The sequence below is a fragment of the Saimiri boliviensis genome, chromosome 3, assembly GCF_048565385.1.
Source record: "Saimiri boliviensis isolate mSaiBol1 chromosome 3, mSaiBol1.pri, whole genome shotgun sequence".
Lineage (NCBI taxonomy): Eukaryota > Metazoa > Chordata > Mammalia > Primates > Cebidae > Saimiri > Saimiri boliviensis.
The window spans coordinates 63,340,185-63,360,431 of NC_133451.1; the positions used below are offsets into that span (position 1 = coordinate 63,340,185).

At 34.9% G+C, this 20,247-nt stretch overlaps 1 protein-coding gene across 1 annotated transcript; it reads right to left on the reverse strand.

The window, feature by feature from the left end:
• Window positions 1-268: 268 nt before the first annotated feature.
• On the reverse strand, window positions 269-19,301 carry LOC101031379 (UDP-glucuronosyltransferase 2B4). Its single transcript, XM_003931908.4, has 6 exons — window positions 18,563-19,301; window positions 16,830-16,978; window positions 12,261-12,392; window positions 9,067-9,154; window positions 7,999-8,218; window positions 269-2,199 (listed from the first exon to the last, which is right to left on the reverse strand). The coding sequence occupies exons 1-6, from the start codon at window positions 19,281-19,283 to the stop codon at window positions 1,920-1,922; spliced, it is 1,590 nt and encodes a 529-aa protein (XP_003931957.2). The 5' UTR covers window positions 19,284-19,301; the 3' UTR covers window positions 269-1,919.
• Between the last annotated feature and the right edge of the window lie 946 nt (window positions 19,302-20,247).

The following is a 20,247-nucleotide window of genomic DNA, read 5'->3' on the forward strand; positions in this document are numbered from 1 at the left end:
TGTTTTTATGGAAATGACTTTCTGTTTAGCAATGGAATAAGCTGTTCTCTGCAATGGCTACACTGACATTTGTAGGAGGAACATGTGTTCATTGACTGCAACTATTTAAGTGCTGGAAGAAATATTCTTTTCATACATGTGCTTATATGGAAGGATTTCTGCATGGCAGATTTCTAGACGTAGAACTTCAGCTTCACACTGTATACTTACATTTTATTTTAGAAGTTTATTTTATATCATACTCCCTTAAAAATAGATTTTTCAGGTTTTTATAGTTTGAAAACCTTCTCTATAGCTTTAATTTATTGGCATATTTCCATATTCCTGAGCATCAGTAACTTTATCATCTTTTATATGTTCTTGGTGATTTTTACTTTGAAGTGCCATTTACACTTTCATTAAGAGTGTATTGAAATGTTTCTCTTTTTAGGTTTATCATTGTAGTTCTCTCTAAACAATAGATACAAATCTTTAAAGTGTGTTGTAGAATGAGTTTAATGTGAATTAAATGAGGCTTATAAGATTGATAAAACATTATTAACCTTTTGCCCCTTATGATTTGTTTTTTATATAAATGTATCAATATCTGGATGATTTGTTTAAAATATTCTGTTATAAATGCTTCCTGTAATTTAACATCAATGATTTTGTGTGTGTGTGTGTGTATGACATGATTTATATAAATGAATACAAATACAAATCTACGTATACAGTAATATATATGTGTATAGAAATATACATGTGTATACATTACTATATATGCAAAGACATAAGAAAAATATAACGCACTCTCGGGACTCAGGAAACAGTCAGAGTGGGGAGAGGGATAAAAGACTACACGCTGGGTGCTGTGTACACTGGTCAGGTGATGAGTGTACCAAAATTTCAGAAATCACAACTAAAGAACTTTTCCTTCTAATCAAACACCACCTGTTACTTAAAATGTATTGAAATAATTTAAAAATGAGAATAAAATAAACCAGATGAATATTTTTAAGTGCCCTCAAAAATGGGTAAACTGAGGCTCATGGTGAAAGACTGGCTCAGTAGAAGGATGGAACTTGATCTCAGCTCTTCTGACTTGTAGCCCAGTGTTCTTTCCACCACTCACCCACTCATTTCTCCCTTTTTAATATGTTTTTGGGCAGACATATATTGATTTTGTTGATACCATTTGGAAAACTTGTGTTAGGAAAGCCTGAATTGACTCACAGAACCAACACCTTTGTAAAATAGTTCAATTTTACTGTAGGAAGCAGGTAGGAGTTTCTGTATTTCTAATTCCACCTATGTTCCATTGGGAAATGACTTAAGCTCTAAAATGGTAAAAATTTTTCCATAACTTTTAGGAAAAAACAGGTTGAAGCAGGATGCACCATAAAAGCCAAGCAGCACTACTCATCCCAAAATATCGAAAAGAAGAGAGAGTTTTTTGCTATACAATTCAATTGCTTAATAGTTCCGTTAGCAACAGTTAAAATATCAAAATCCTGCTCAAATGAAGCCAAAGTATTCTGAGTATTTGCAAATCAGTACTGATATTCTCAGTGAACTTCTTGTGTTCTTGTGTTTATGTACAATATGTGAAATGTTGTTAAGCTCAGTGAAATTTTTTTCATGTTACCTGTGAATGGGAGCAACAAATTTCAATAGAAGCTCAACAAACTTAAATGTAAGATCATGTGGCTTTACATAGTTTTATATTTTTGTTAGCGTTTTCCTTCTTGACAAAAAATATTTCTAACCACTAAACAGGTATTAAATCTCTGAAAAACAAATTTTTACTTGACAAGGTAAGCATGTTTTGAAATGATGTTCTGTCATGGAAAGAACAAAACCTTGCATCGTAACCTTTCTTGTTGAAATAAACTGAAGAAGTCCCATCTATCAGGCTTCCCAGCTTCAAGCTTCAAATACAACTAATCCTTTTTTGTCTTCTTTCCAGTTCTAACAAATTTCCAGAAACAAAACAGACAACATTTTGTGATGATAAATATCACAGCTGCCACGCAGGCCAGGAGGAACCCAATCACATCCAAAGAGTGGTACTGGAACCAGGTGAGGTTGTGGGCTGCAACCCGAAGGTGTTTGGCTCCTTTGTGGCGCATGACAAATTCAATCCAGAAGACTGCTCGATCCAGGGGCTTCACTGGTTGATCATGATGAATTCTTGATAATTTCATAGCGTTCTCTTTATATCTGAAGGATAAACATAGAGATACCAATATTAAAATTAAATTAATTTGTCTGAGCATATCAAGTCTATGGAAGGTTTTTATTTTTTACATTTGTTTGTTTCTTTGTTTAGAGACACAGTCTCACTCTGTTGCCTAGGCTGGAGTACAGTAGAACAATCTTGGCTCACAGTAGCCTCCGCCTCCTGGGAGGTGGGTCAAGCAATTTTCCTGCCCAGCCTCCTTAGTAGCTGGGATTACAGGCACATGCCACCATGCCCAGCTAATTTTTGTATTTTTGGTAGAGACAGGGTTTTTCCATCTTGGCCAGGCTGGTCTTGAACTCTGGCCTCAAATCATCCACCCCTCTCAGCTTCCCAAAGTTCTAAGATTACAGGTATGAGCTACCACATCCACCCCATGAAAGGTTTTCAAAGTGTCAAATGATTCAAAGTAAATGTCATAGAATTGACACAGAATTTGTGTATATTAATTTGAGTCATCATAGAAACTTTGGCTTCTAAATTGGAATTTTATTATTGATAAATATTTTTAACCTAAAAATGGAAAAAATCAGGTGAGAAAACTAATTTTTCTCAAGCAAAGAAAATATGAGTTATTTCATTATCGTTTTTTAATTTGTTAAATTCAGCTTTTTGGGTACATATTAGGTGTATATATTTATGGGTGGCATGAGATGTTTTGATACAGGCTGCAATGTGAAATAATCGTATCATGGAGAATAAGGTATTCTTCCCCTAAGCATTTATCCTTTGTGTTATAAACAATGCAATTATACTCTTTTAGTGCTGGAATAGACATATGAGAACATGCGCAACATCATGAGCAATTCTAAGTGCCTTAAGAAAGAGTGAAATTATAATTTGAGAAATATCATTTTTAAGTTCTGAAAAGGAATTGTGGTCATGGTGAGTGAAATGCCTCATAGCTAATCACTCTGCTTTTACCCTACACCTGTGTCTCCTACTGTTCCCTACCCAGTAGCCAGAATGGTATTTTTGAAATAAAAGTCAGATTTTGACACTACCTTACGTAAGATTTTTGCATGACTTCTCATCACATTAAGAATAAAACCCCATCAAAAAGTGGGCAAAATATATGAACAGACGCTTTTCAAAAGAAGGGAATTATGCAGCCAAAAAATATATGGGAAAAGGCTTATCATCACTGGTCATTAGAGAAATGAAAATCAAAACCACATTGAAATACCACCTCACACCAGTTAGAATGGGGATCATTAAAAAATCTAGAGACAACAAATGCTGGAGAGGATGTGGAGAAATAGGAACACTTGTACACTGTTACTGGGAGTGTAAATTAGTTCAACCATTGTGGAAGACAGTGTGGTGATTCCTCAAGGATCTAGAAATAGAAATTCCATTTGACCCAGCAATCCCATTACTGGGTACATACCCAAAGGATTATAAATCATTCTATTATAAAGACACATGCACACGTATGTTCCTTGTGGCACTGTTCACAGTAGCAAAAACTTGGAACTAACCCAAATGCCCATTAGCGATAGACTGGATAAAGAAAATGTGGCACATGTACACCATGGAATACTATGCATCCATACAAAAGGATGAGTTCATGTCCTTTGCAGGGACATGGTTGAAGCTGGAAACCATCATTCTCAGCAAACTGCCACAAGAACAGAAAATCAAACACTCCATGTCCTCACTCATAAGTGGGTGTTGAACAATGAGAACACAGGGACACAGGGAGGGGAGTATCACATACCAGGGTCTGTTAGGGGGTGGGAGAGCTAGGGAAGTGATAGCAGGGGATTGGGGGATTGGGGAGGGATAACATTAGGAGACATACCTAATGTAGATAACAGGGCGATGGATGCAGCATAGCATGTGTATACCTATGTAACAATCTTGCACGATCTGCACATGTGCCCCAGAACTTAAGTATAATGAAAAAATACAGTACAATACAATACAATACAATAATAAAATCCAACTCTGTTATTTAGTCTGCAGGACCCTGCAACGTCAAACACTGGCAAGCTCTTCTCCTGACACTTTCTCCATGGACACTAGGTCTTCTAGAGACATTGACCTTCTATTTTTCTTTATGCTCCCACAGGTGTTCTCATCTTAGCACCTTTACACATTTTGTCCCCTCTCTCCCACTCTTGGAGCATTCTTTCTTGCAACAGCTAAAGCATGCTTCTCTCTCATTTTGAGGCTTCCCTTGAAATGTTACCGCTAAGAGAGGCTTTTCTTGGCCACACTAAGATGGAACCCCTAGGATTTTCTCTATTGTTTTATGATTATTTTAACAATTGATTCCTACAATTTAAAATACATTACATATCTTATAAAATAAACCTTTAAATATTAAAACCAAAGGATAAATATACATACACTAAGTGAGTAGGTCAAAAGTGTAAGATCATCTTGAAGAGAAGATACCAATTTACCTACTGCTCAGTTAATGGTACAGGATATCACAACCTACTGAGAATAATTCTCTGTTCCTGAACTATTTAGTCACTAGCTCTGTCCTCCAATTAAGCATTAGCCTGACTTCAAATATCATACATTAGTTTTGCTTGTTTATATGATTGAATTATATAATATGTATCCTTTAGAGACCTTAAAAAATTTTTATGTAGCTGTTGTTAGTTAGTTCCATTGCTGTATAGCATTTTGTTGATTGCTAATACATGGATTATATCATCACTTTATAACCAATAGACATTTGATTTGCTAAAAATTTTGGGATAGTAGTAATAATTCTGTCACAAACATTTTTATATATGAAAGTCAAGAGTTCCATGGCCCTCCTCACAAGATGTCCAACAGGTGTGTGGCTCATCTGTTCACTCCCTGTTCACACACAAACCCCTTACAGGAGGGAAGTACACAGAAAGCCAGGTGCAGGAGGCTGGGTGAGCACCTTTAGCCTCTGGCCCCAAGGCACCACCCAGGGGTGGGTGTTTGTAACTACCAAAGCCCACATGGGTAGTGTTACAGGGTATTCTTTTAGCCTTGCCATCTTCTGATGGCTTAAGTGTTAACCAGTTCAGTGCCCTGTTAGTACTCAGGTGCTTGTCTGGCGTTTAGGAAGAATCAGGTTGCACATGGAATTGAAGGATGACATGAAAATGCTTATGACATAAGACATGGCTTTTATTCAGTGGTGGAGGTAGCTGTCAGTGAGATGTATGGGGAGCTGGAATGATAATAGAGTGGGAACATGATCTTCCCCTGGAGTTTGGCCATCCAGTGTCCAATTTCCTCTCCTCTCTGACTGTCCCTAGCTGAACTACTCTCACCATTCAGAAGCTCCTTCTCTTCTCTCTAATGCACCATTCTGCCATTCTTCTGCTCTTCTGTTCATCTCCTCATGGAGCCGGGGGTTTGGGGTTTATATAGGTACAGAACAGGGGGACATCGGGGTCCAAAAGGCAACTTCGGGGCTCAAAAACAGGAATGTGTGTTCTCATGTAAGGCCATCAGTTTTCAGGCTTGAAGGTGAGAACTTCGCTGGGCAACTGATCTCTTCTACCCAGTATTTTCCTGTTTCCTGTCCATATTATATATAGCACAAGTTTTATATATGTATACATATCTGTTCGGTATATAATTGAAAACAGCATTGCTGAGATAAAAATGCATGCATAGCCATGATTTACTTCTTGACTTTAATTTTTAATTTTTAATTTTTTTTTTTGATGGAGTTCTTCTCTTGTTGCCTAGGATGGACTGCAATGGCATGATCCTGGTTCACTGCAACCTCCATCTTCCAGGTTCAAGTGATGGCTCACACCTATATCCCAGCACGTCGGGAGGCCAATGCAGGTAAATCACCTGAGGTCAGGAGTTTGAGACCATCCTAACCAACATGGTGAAACCCTGTCTCTACTAAAAATACAAAATTAGCTGGGTGTGGTGGCACATGCCTGTAATCGCAGTTACTCGAGAGGCTGAGGCAGGACTTTAAATTTTTTTTGAAGTATATTTTTTCATTTCCAAAATCAAAGTTATTTTAGTTATCATTTTTATAATCTCTCTTACTTCCACTAAGGCTGGATTATATATACTTTATTATATTGAATCTTCTTATATTTGCTGAGTCTTACAACCCACCAAATATCACCTCAAATAACTATTAACAGTTCAACATGCTCTAAGAAAATGTGTCTGCCAGTCAATATATATAATACATATATGTGTGCTTATACATATATATGTATATGAAAGTGTATCATGTTTCATTTGTTAACTCTGTTATTCTAATATTTTTTGTTCTTACTAATTATTTGGTCCTCTTTTTAAAGTCTGTTTTGATTTAATGGAAGTATTTATATATTCACATTTAAATATATCACCTTATGTTTCTTTAATATTTGCCCAACATGTTTTATGGTCCAACCTGTTTTAAAATGTTCCTTTAGGTGATACCTTTCATATAAAAAATATTATCGACAGTAATTATAAATGCTGAATTGTTGGTAGCTGGATTGGGAATTGTAGGCATTTTTACATTGTTTCCTTTGGAGTATAAATAAATCAATTATTACAAATTTAACTTATGAAAATTAAAATTTGTGTGCTTCAAAAGCCATCATCAAAAAAGTAAAATGTTAGCACACCCAGAATGAAACAAAATATTTGAAAATTACATAGCTGATATAAGATTATATCCATAACATGTAAACAGTTCTTAAAATAAGGAGCAAAGTTAAATAAGGAACAAAGTTAAAAAACATTCCAAGGATTGGAGTAGACTTTTTTCCAAAGAAGATATATCTTCAATAAGCACATATAACATTGCTCAACATTTTTAACCATAATGAAAATTTAATTCAAAAGAACAATGAGAGATCATTTCACCCCCACTAAGAAGGCTACAACAAAAAGACAATAACAGGTGTTGGCAACAGTGTGGAGGAATTTGAACCCTCTTGTACTCTGGTGGTAATGGCAAATGGAACAAGTCATTTGGAAAACAGTTTAGCAATTCCTCATAAACATACGGTTCCCACATCAGCCAGAAATTCCACTTACAGTATCAACCCAAAAGAAAGCAAAATATGTTTATGCAAAAAACATGTATAACAATGTTCCTAATAGCCACAATTGGAAACAATCAAAAGGCCAATGAACTGATAAGTGAACAAATAAAACATGGCATATCTATACTATAAAATATCACGTTGCTGTAAAAAGAAGTATTAATACACACTGCAACATGAATGAATCTAAAAACCATTAAAAAATAAAAATATATACTAGGTGAAAGACATCATTTACACAACACCCTAAACAGTATAATTCCGGATGACTTCATGACTCTAAGCATTCTAAATATATTGGGATTTTATACTGTAAATAGATGGGTTTTAAGTTATGGATATTATGTCTAATTATCAACCATATTACAATAATCATAACAATAAAAGTAAAATTTTCATCAGGAAAATAGTTACACTTTTAGACATTTTAGGTATTTAATTAAAATATTCAATTATGTTTCTTCAAGTTTATTCTTCCTATTATGGATTGATTGTATCAATTTTTTAAAATGTCTTTTAAATATTTTCTATATTACTTTAAAATTATTTTTGTGTAGAAAATTGTTTCTCTAATTGGATGTCTCTTAAATGTATGGGGTCCAAACACAATTTTTTAATAACTGCTCAAAAATCAAAGATTTCAGATTGGCTACATCATTTAAATTCTTTCAAAATTAGTCTCTTGCAAAAAGGATGGATCTCATACTTAGTATTTACAAGATAAGCTGTCTATAAATACCACCTAGTAAAAATTATTATTATACTCACATAGGATCATTAATTATAGTCTTCAGTGCATTCAGCAAGTCTGTACTCGACATTGTGTTGAAGTCCAATCCAATAGCTGCACCCTTGACCTTCATGTGAGCAATGTTATCAGGTTGATCCGCAAACAACGGAATGCCCACCATAGGGATCCCATGGTAGATCGCCTCGTAGATGCCACTGGCTCCACCATGAGTTATAAAAGCTCTGGCTTTTGGATGACCTAGGATTAAATTAATGTTGGCAAAATTATTCATAGGAATAAAATGAGAAATCCACAAATAAAGACTCTAAAAGTGACAGTGATTTCTAGCTAAAACATTGAACTAAATTAAAATTGTGTTTCAGACTTCAGAGGAAAGAGTACCTGCTTCTGCTGTAGATGTAAGTGAAAGCTATATGGTGTGTGCAACTTCCGACTGAAAAAAATTAATACAAGCTTACCAGTTGGACTAAAGAAAAAGTACAATCTAAATAAAAGAAATAAAATACGCAGAAAAGAAAACCCCAAAAAAGTGATGGGCATGTAAGAATGTATTCTCTTAAGTGTAGTCACAGAATGTGATATGACATGTGTAAGGTAGCAGGCAGTTGAGTGATGGTGATGTTAGGATTGAGGAAGGACAAGTTACTCTTCATCATGAAATGTGTCATCACTTTATGATTAAGATTTGGAATTTAATTCTTCAGAAAATGCAGAACCCCTGATGATAGCAGAGGAGCTGTTATTTTAGTGACATTATAAATAACCCTGCATAAAAAGAAACAACAGGTGTAAAATTATAGAAGTAGGAGGCAAAGAGACAACTCATGAAGTTATTTAAAAATTCTGTAAGACATAATAACACCTGAAGTAAAGATACTCTGATTTTGACCATAAAGAATGTAAGCATATGTCATAAAATGCTGAAAATTACTACTTCTTATTATTCCTATAGTATTGAAATAAATATAAAGAAGTTTCATTTTTTTTTTAAGTTTTTCCATAACAAATAATCTTATTTCATGATGAATTATTAACACTAATTGGCTGTTACTACTATATTCAGTATTTGTACTCCAGAGTCATACCAAGAAGGTCATTCTGAGGTATCCACTTGTACACCCGAGTATTGTGTCCTAAGGCATGAGGTTTATTCCCATCAAATCTCCACAGAACCTGTTACAGTAAAGAAAACACTTATTCCATGAGTGAAATTGCAAAGTTACAGAATGTTAGAATTCTAAAGAGATTAAGAATGAGATCAAGGTATGTTAGGTAATAAATGCTACTCAAAGACTGATGTAAATAGAATACTTACATTTCATTTTCTTAACTTTTATAATTAGTTAAGTATAAAAGGAAACCAGGATTTTCCAAAATAATAGCTTAGAAAAATAACACTGCCACATGTGTACCTATGCAACAATCTTGCATGTTCTTCACATGTACCCCAAAACCTAAAATGCAATAAAATAAAATAAAATTTAAATAAATAAATAAAAATATAAATATAAAAAGAAAATTGCATTGAGAGGAACAGAGGCATAATATTTCATAAGCTCTTCCAGTGGTATATATAAAAATTAAGTAAAAGTCAACATGCAGAGGAACAAATGCATGGTCGATCAGCTTAATATTCATTATCTTAAAATGCTTGTGCACACACTGAACTATGGTGTATTCATATGACTCACCCCACGAAGAATTGAAAAATCATTAAACCTACAATAATTCTGTTTGTCCATAAAAAAAGAAAGAAAAATGAGATATCAATGAAAAGTTCAAATATTTAAAAAACTGTTACTCTTTTAAAAAGGAGACCTCGATGCAGCCAACTATCATATGAAAAAACACTTAACATCACTGCTCATTAGAGAAATGCAAACCAAACCACATAGATACTATCTCATATCAGTCACAATGGCTATTTACTAAACTCAAAAAGTAATAGATGCTGACAAGATTGTGTAGAAAAAGGAATGCTTATACTCTGTTAGTGGGAGTTTAAGTTGATTCGCCCATTATAGAAGTCAGTGTGACACTTCCTCTAAAACCAAGAGGCTAAAATACAATTCAACCCAGCAATCCCATTACTGGGTATATACCCAAAGGATGATGAATGACTTTCTTATAAAGGCATATATATATATTCATAGCAGTAGTATTCACTATAGTAAAGACATGGAATCAATCTTAATGTCCATCAATGATTGACTAAATAAAGAAAATGGAGTATGTGGAGAATTTTATGGCACCATGGAATATTATGCTGCCGTAAAAAAGAACAAGACTTTGTATTTACAGAGACATAGATGAAGCTGGAGGCTGTTATACTTAGCAAACTAGCATAGAAACAGAAATCCAAATACTACATGTTCTCACTATTAAGTGGAAGCTAAAAGATGTGAACACATGGAAACATGGGGGGAACAACAAACACTGGGGCTTATTGGAGGGTGGAGAGTGGTAGAGGAGAGAAGAACAGGTAAAATAACTAATGGGTACCAGACTTAATCCCTGGGTGATGAAACAATCTGTGAAATAAACCACCTTTACACAAGTTTACCTATGTAATAAACCTGCATATGTACCCCTGAAGTTAAAAGTAAAAGTTAAGAAACAAAATTAATTTAATTTTAAACACATAAAAAATTCTAAAAAATTATATGTATAAAAAATTCAAGTAGTCATTATAATGCTAGTGAAAAAGCAGTAACAATTTAGTAATGACCTATATGTTCATTTGGTTTGATGTATTTTATACAAATTTTTATCTTCCAAATCAAATATTAATGTCTTCATTTTTTAGTAATATGGGAAGTAGTTCATGCATTTTACTTGTCTATAAGTAATTATATTAGAGTTTCGTGTCCTTGATTGACAAAAAAGCAAGTTGACAAAATAAACTACTTGTAAGAAATGAGTTAATGCTACAAAGGTAGCATGTATAACTTCTCTGAAATTATGAATTATCAACACTACTTCCAGGAGAAATTTCAAGGGGCAATTTTTGAGACAAATTCAGAGTATTATCAATATTGCTAATTTTAGATGTTTTTTCAGTATTGAAATGAGGAACCTGTTGGTATCATAAATAAAGAGACTTTTTTGAATACATTCAAACTTGTATTTTGCTGAATTTGGTCAACTGATTATAAACACTTCAATAATGTGCTACAAAGCTTGACAACAGTGATTAATATGTTCTGCTGTAGCAAAGACATTTTTGTGTTTGTTACTAATTTTAGAACTCCCAAGCAATTCTTATGAACTGAACAATAACTTAGAGTATTTAACTTTTATTTGTTTTGTCAGTATTAAAGTAACTGAATTTTCAGCAAAAACATTAGTATAGGTCATTACCAGAAGACTATATCAGATAAGGAACTAAAAAGTAATTGACCAAGACGCACAGGTCAATTCTACATAAAAGAAAGTATGTTAATACTATGTTCTATAGAGGGGGCATCTGAGCCTATTCCCCGACCTGGCTTCCTTCTGTTTGACTCCTTCCTATATTTCCTTCTGCTGCTTCCACTGGGACAAGTTGTTAACCTGATAGTGCAGAGTCCTTGTGGGGCCACATTTTATACAGTACGGGATCCACCTTCAGGACAGGACCCATCTCCACCCTTTCTCTTTCATCTTCCTGCTTCACACATTGGCTGAGCTCAGTCCGGCAAGGAAGGCTGCTTTTTCTCTTTCTCTAAATCTATCTGACTGGGTGGGAACTTGGACTAGTTGTATGTCAGCCTAGGCCGTCCCTTCTCTAAATAGTACCCTGAACATCATACAATTGTGCCTATTCCAAAATGTGCATGAAGTATATGAGGCTGGATCACGTGGCAAGCCTAAATTGCATGATGCATGTTACACATTTTGAAATACCTGCTGTTGTTACTGTGCTAGTGAAGTCACCCCTTTAAATGTAACTTCTTCTGATAACATCTGTAGTGTGTACAATGCCCACAGGAATCCTTAAACATAAGTATCAAATGACAGGGGAAGAATTTGGTGGTATCTCTTACCTCGCCCCAACATCATGGTAATACCAAAACTTTCCCTACACTACTTAAATATGTTTATTCCTGTTATCCATGAAATAGCTTCTGTATTATTTTAGCATCTTCCATGTATATTTCTGATTTTGAACTAATATCTGATAATTAGTGCTATCCCAACACTAAATTTTTAGGCAGGAAATTTCTGTAATTGGATTATTTACAGATTTTGACAGCCTCTTTTCAGTAGTTTTCCAAACCACTAAGGCACTTGATCTAACCTTTTGTGGGATCTTGGCAAGGGCTGATGCAATTATGTTGGCCCTTTCTTCTGTCATGTTACTGACCATTGACCCCAGAGAAAACACCACAATGCCATTTTCTCCAGAGCTCTGGACAAACTCTTCCATTTCCTGTGAAAAAAAGAATTTGTTCCATCACAAAAGAGTATCAGCTCAGCAAGCACTACTGAAAGATCTGGTACAAATAACTAAAGAGAGAAAAGCAAATGTTATCAGTTATTATTGGAGTAAATTTTAGCTTTTAACTGATTCAATCATTCAGTTTCTCATCAAGAAGATGTGTACCATGAGACGGTGGCCTCTACTAAAACTATTTGTGAAAATGCGTGTGTGTGTCTGTGTGTGTGTACAAGTTTTGTTTTGTGTGTGTAAGAGATAAATGAAATGGAGCTATCACATAGTGGTCTAGAAGATAATTGTAAGGTCAGTCACCTCGCCGGGAGGCTGGACCCACCCACCTGTCTCTGCACCCGGCACCCATTTCTGCACTCAGCACCCACCTCTGCACTCAGCACCTATATCTGCTCCCAGCACCTGCTCCTGTGCTCGGCACCTAGCTCTGTGCACAGCTCCCTTGGGAAGCCCCAGCTGATGCAACCCTGGCCTGCTCTTGCACCAGAAAATCTGTCCGACAACCCACCAACCAATAGCGGCCTGCCCCGTCCCAATCCCATTGCTCTGGACCCAATCAGAGCATCCTGCTGTCGCCCCTTCATCATAGCCATAAAAAACCCCCGCCCCAGGAAGTCAGTGAGACTTCTCTGGCCCCCTTTGCCAGGACCATAGGACCTCGCCTGGGAGCTAAATAAACTGGCATCTAATTTTCTTATACTGGCCTCAGTTTCCTCATCTTAAACTCGGCAATAACCCTTACAATAATGTTAGAAGTATTACACCCAGACTCTTCACTTACATTATAGTTACTAATATAGGTCTTGAAAAATGGTACCACTTGCCTTGAATTCTATATTGTTATTCTACTAAATCACATATGGTTTTTTTTCAGGCAGGTTTTCTACAGAATTTTTTTTAGTTTGAAGCCATCAGTGGTTTGCTTTCCTAATTATTAGCACTGAGGAAAAGTTACAGTTGGGATGAGTTTATGTCTACATTTATCTTACTCTATAATCCTTTATACTTCACTTAAATTTTGCCAGAGTTTTCCAGTCTTTTTTCAAATAAGGAAAAAAAAATCATAAAATGTGGTGGTTAAGAATCACTGACATTCTGGAGTCAGATTTTGATTTGAAATTTCTGTGAATTAGTTCTGAGAGTCTCATTTGTAACACAGAATTGTATGGTATATAGTCAGATAGTTGTATGATCGTATTTCTCAGGTTATTGTTTAGGTGGAACCCCTATTGCTCTGAAATCACACTGTTAAATTGATGTGCTATTTCTAACTGCATATGAGAAACTCTCATCTTTACTTTGCTGTGTCTCAGAGGCAGCATTTGCACCATGATAGAAGAGGCCACCAGGCCTTCCCATGTGGGAGATCTGGTCACCCTCACGAGTAGCTCACTCACACTACATAAACTCCTAGTGAAGATGTGCTTGGCAGAAATTGATTGATAATTATTTTGATTTGCTTTGTCCAATCTGTGCCAATATTTAAATTTATATACTTTCGGATTTAATCATTAGGGTAAAACTTTTTTAAATTGTTGTTTATAAAACAAATAAAAAAAATCCAAATATTGACTGTGAAGACCATATGTTGCTGTGTACTTTTAAAAATATGGTTTTTAATCTTCTGACACCAGTATTAATGTGAGAGCCATTGTACCACTATTACAGGTAATACATGGGGAATCTAGGTATTTTGTGTAATTGCAGTTACCTGTTGCCACATTTAATGTAAATCATATTCAGCATTTACTCTTACTGGCTTGATGCCCAGAGCCTTCTTTATCTACCCAATGTTGAAGCAATGTAACCTCTGTTTACTGATTCATCACTGATGTGGGTTGCTTGTTTACCATTCTGTGGGAACTTCATAAAAATAATACAAAATCAATGTAAGTAATTTGATAAAAGTATGAAAAGTTTTAAAAAGAAAAGAAAATTTTTCTAAAATTTCTGTTTAGAGATACTATGGATGTAAATTGTGTATGTTCCCATCATGGCTTTTGTTCTATTTACAAGTGTACATGTAACATTTGTTTAGAAAATTTTAACTTTATTGTATATGCCTTTTCCTCCTACAAAAAATTTATCATCTTGTTATATGTATAATTTTCTACCTCACTTTACTTGTATTATGGCTGACAGTGTAAGTTAACATTTGATTAATAAAATTATTGTAGTGCTATAGTATGCACATAGTATAAGTTTTTAATCATTGCTTCATTTAAGATGTTGAATTACTTCCAATGTCAATTTTATGAATATTTTCCATAAATATTAAGTCTGTACATCTTGAATTATTTTTTCTATGTATGATTTCGTGTGAATATATTATGAAACCAATGGCTATGTGCATCTTTAAACACTTGATACCTTTTGCCAAGTGTCTTTTTGTTTTGAAATATACATTATCTGAGAATCTAATATTTAATTGAAAATAAAGCAACTTGGGTTAACAATTATTTTATGTAATAAACAACTAGAGAAACGATTTCACAACCATTGACTTTCACTGAAATCTTTCTGCAAATTAATAACAGCTAGTATTAGTAATTATCACTATTGTAAAGAAAAGTCATCCTTTTTCTTATCTTTCTATGCCTCCTCCTCTCTTCCCCTTCTACTGGCACTATCACTTTCCCTTCATGTGAATAGGGAAATCTTTCAATAGCAGGACAGGGTGGCATAAAAATTTGATTAATCTTGCCTCAGCTTTTGTCTCTTTAGAAAGTTATATAAAGCACATACAATTTGCATGCAACATAGATATTGGATTTTAACCATGGAATAAATTCTGTTTTATGTAGACAAAGATCTTAGGAGATTACTTAATAATGTATTAAAGAATACTTACTTTCTACATATGTCTTAAAAGTATGATTTTAATTTAAAATATATGAGACTCTTGTGTTCCTTTATAAAATATATCATCTACAGGTATGCAGACAGAATTCTTTTGTTATTGTAAACTAAGTTTATATTCAGATACAAGTGATAGACATTATTTGGTCTTTATTATATGTATATTGTTCATTTTCTCCCTGCTTCTCTGTAGGCAGCTATGGTGTCTAGACACAAGTTCCCCAGGCAGCTTTACTGAGTTGCTTGTCATAAGGCCAAAAACACCTGCTTAATAGGGTGTGCTTCTCTTCTATGAAGTGAACCTCTGGGATCTCAGTGTACAATGAGTTATATCCTTGAGTAAAATCAGATGAACACTAAGTTTGCCTGCAACTATTATTAGGGTTATACATTTGTGTTGTTAAGCAATTATTTTATTTTCAGCTACAATACTTAAGATCCTTATCACTTAGAGTAGAATTTTAGAAATTCAACTTGCTCATCTTACTGGCAAAACTAGCATATCTACTTTTATTCAGGCCCACAGGATATCTGCCATCTATGACTTTGCAAGAGAATGTAATCTTGATGTGCTAAACAATCTGGTTCTGGTTCTGCTAAACGAAGAATGTTATCTCAAGTGACTTGGTACATGTTAAGTAATCAGTAGTATTAGTAATCATAATAAAATAACCATAATTGAAAAATTAATAATATTTCTAAATCACTAATTATATAACAGAGACATTTTAAGTGTTTTGTCTATATTAACCTTTTTTCCACACAACACAATATGAAGTGGGTACTATTATTGTAAATGAAGGCAAAATTATTTCTGTCAACATTCTAGCTTATTTTTCCATCATCTGCTACCAGATTCCATGCAAAATTTCCCAATTTGTCTGCTTTCTTTAAAAAAAATTAATCTTATCACACATCATCATTTCTTAACCCTTTTTAGCAGTTTCCAAAGGTGCTTAATAAATATTTTAACTCCTAGTAAGTATCTGGCTGTAACTTGACTCTCAGTATCACCTGATTCTCACTCAGCCTTTCCCATTGTTCAGCTCCCATCTTAATTATCAGTGATTTCAGGATACTTTCTATTATCTCCACCGATGCTTTCTTGGCATTGGGATTTCCTCAAAATAATAGCTTTGCATAGTTTTTATTACTTGAACATATTGTATCTTTTGAAGTAGAATGTAATGTGTATGGAGACAGAAATTGTGTCTATTATTTTTTCTGTTACCTGTGGTTTGTGCTAAACTTCTTATAAATATTCTTTCAATGAATGACAATACCTTCTTATATGCTTATGTGTTGCATAATCAAGGCTTGAATTTAACCAACCCTATTTTTGAATTCTCCTTAGTACCCTTCTCTATCTTTAGTAATGATTAAACTCACACATCAACATGTACATGAGTTTCTAATTGGTATCTGCTTCACCCTGCTCACTTCCCATCTTTCTTTCACTTGGAATGAAGTCAATCACTTGGAATGAAGACTATAGGGTCATTCCTACTAAAAATTAAAAGGAAACAAATCAAAACCCCCCCCAAAAAATTTATTTACCTTTGGTAAGGGTTTGGCAGGTTTGCAGTGGAGTCCTCCAACAAAATCAACATTTGGTAAGAGTGGATGAGGAAACTGAAAATCCCAGGAGTTTCGAATAAGCCATATGTCAGCTTTCCCCATTGTCTCAGATAAGGTAGTGGGTCTTCCTGACAGGCATAAAGAACAGAAAAGGTAGATGACACAAGATAATTACATTAGGTGATTTTCTGAAATGGATGAGAACAATGTAGGCAAAGTGTCTGTGCTTTGAAATACATAAAATACATTCAAATATAGACATAATTTAATTTTTATGAATTATATATTTTGCCCATGTGTATTTATAAGAAAAGCAAAGTGATAAGAGAATTTTGAAGATAAACGACATAGTGAATGCCACATTATTATACTCACAATCGTAAACAGTTATTAAAATAACCCCTAGAGAATTAAACATCAATTTCTTTACCCTTTAAAGCTTCAAAATAGTAGCATATACATATTTAAACAACTCTTTGAGCCACATGATCAACTAATTCTGCTGTACCCACGAAACAATTTTCTAAGAAATACTCTAGTTTTCATAATTCATGAAGCTAATACTTTCATCTTTAGTTACTCAAGTGAACTGTAGGCTATTTTGAGAGTATGGCTGAAATACTTGTACCAACTACTGCTTTTGATTCGTCCTAAGGTATTAATAATATTAGCTTTCAAGTAAATACATTTGTAAATTACAGCTAGAAAGTTTTGAGAAATTATTGAAATAGAGATTTGTACTCAAATTTAATTTGGCTCATATTTTTTAATAAATAGACATAGTTTCAAAAAATGAATACAGATATAACAATGTTCAGACTTCAACAAGATGATTGCCTTAAAAAGAATGATTTCTAATCGTTTAGTAAGGGAATGCAGAGACATTAGAAACTACAAATTCCTTATTCGTTTTGCATTTGAGATGGAGACAGTATTTTTCTCAACTGTGAAGGAAACCTGGTAACATGGGGACATATTTGAATTTCAGAATAAGGAAACTGAGGTATACAAGAAAAATTTCTGTAATCTTACATAGATGTAGAAATATGTCTGACTACTCAATTTATATGTATGCATTCAGCAAGATGTTTGTTGATGGGCCTTTTTTTAGGATGCACACATGTATAGTAAAACAGATGTGTGATTGTTTAAAGAAATATTAGGTGCACTAATATACTGGTTTATGGCTTCCTAGAGTGTTCTGTATGAGCAATAGCCACAGGGTATTGAATGATCTTATAATTTAAACTTTTTTATAATATTTGTGTGATTCATAGATCATCTTGTGTTTTCATTTCATAAATTCACTTACGAAAACCTCTACTACAAACCGGGCATGCTGGTGTATACCTGTAATCCTAGCACTTTTCAGGAGACCGAGGCAGGTGGATCACTTGAGGTCAGGAGTTCAAGACCAGACTGGCCAACATGGTGAAACCCTGTCTCTAATAAAATACAAAAAAATTAGCCAAGCATGGCGACATGCACCTACAATCCCAGCAGGGAGCTGAGATAGTGTCACTGCACTCCAGTACTCCAAGCTGAACCCTGGGAGACAGAGCAAGACTCAAAAAAAAAAAAAAAAAATCAAAACAAAACTCACTACCCTGACTTTATTGCTTTATATAAGTTCAGCTTCAAAGGCACAGGAAACAGCTTCAAAGGCACAAGAAAGTTAGCTCTCCATGTTACCAACTGAAAAAATTACTTACCTAGAACTTCACTGTAAAGCTGGTCCCATTTCTTCATATTAAATATTTGGAACCAAAATTGAAAATAAAGCACATAGATCATATTTTTTACCCTCTCCATGAAAGTCATTTGATCACTTAATTCTGACATAACAACAGGTGCATAGGAAGGAGGAAATAGAAATCCTCCACTATGCTTTTCAATAGCATAACCAGGAGAGAAGCGGAGAGTGTACACAAAGGGTATGTTTAGTAGCTCAGCCAGCAGCTCACCACTGGGAAAAATAGCATCTGCAAAAACGACGTCAAATTTTGACTCCTGTAGTTTTTCCATAAGTTTCTTATTTGAAACTACATCCTTGCAGAATTTTCTATGTATGTCACCAAATGACCACATGATTTCTTGTACTTGTGAAAAGTATGACCAAAATGAGTCTTTAGGAAGGTCTAACCATCTGTTGACCAGTTGCAGGATGATATCCTCAAACTCAGTTTTAGTTAAAGATGCTGGATAAACTTCAAAGTTAAGAGTAGATTGGCTGTTGGGATCAAAAAGAATGGAAGCTGAAGATGCCAGCACAGTCACCTCATGACCTCTCTGGACAAGCTCATCCAGGATTGTCCTCATATTCATCCAAAGGCTGAATTCTGTGGGCCACACCAGCACCTTTCCACAGTTCCCAGAGTTAATGTAACAGCTCAGCTGTATAAGCAGAAAAACTGAAGTCCATTTCACAGACATCCTGGTATAATGCAAGGCTTTTTTCATTTGCTGTTTCTTTGTCATTTCTTGTGGTTATATCCGTGGATAAATCAATCAAGAAGTTAAAATGTAACTTACACTTCAATGTAAACACATTATCATCAGATTAATAGTCTGAGCATGTAGATGGCAAGGAGATAAATGAAGGTTGATGACCTGTTTACACAAGTGTGTTTGATGTCCCTTTTATGTTTATAAGTGCTATCTTTCAGCTAATATCAATGTTCTTGCATGGACACATCACTTGTCTTATATAGTATATTTTAGAAGAGTTTCCAGAACCATAGTCATGGAAGGCTCATGTTTCTGCATTCCGTTTGACACAGAACTAAAGATCAAATAACAAAACATGGATCAAATAATTTTTCGGGTACTTTTTTCACTTGTAATTTATACACCATACAGCACTATCAACTGAGGCGTGGTGTGCAGGGCATGCTGCCAATTTTATTGTTTGGACAACTTAGCTGTTCTGCCCTTTGAGCTTTGGAAGGTCCAAATATACTGGTGGTGGAAGGAATCCACCAGTTGCTGCACATCTTCTCTACAAAAACATGACCAGACTGCTTCTTTAAGCAGGTACCAGATCCTGTTCCACCTCACCGGGACTCCAGCCAGTCCCACCCCTGTCTTCGGGCCCACAGAAATTTGAAAATTCCCTATGACAGAGCTCCCAGAAGGAGGTATGGGCCAGCATCTTTGCTATTTGAGTGGCTTATCAATTCCAGTCTGTAAGCTTTGAAGAGTCCAAGCTGACTGGAGTTAAAAATGATACACCAGAACAGCACAGCAGCCATATAAAAAAGTAGCCAGACTGCCTTTTTAATTGAATTCCAGACCCTCGGCCTCATCACCAGGTGGAGCCTTCCAACTGGGATCTCAGGCTACCACCACGGTTGACAGCGGCCAGGCCCTTCCTGGTAAAGGGATCCCAGCGGGCAGG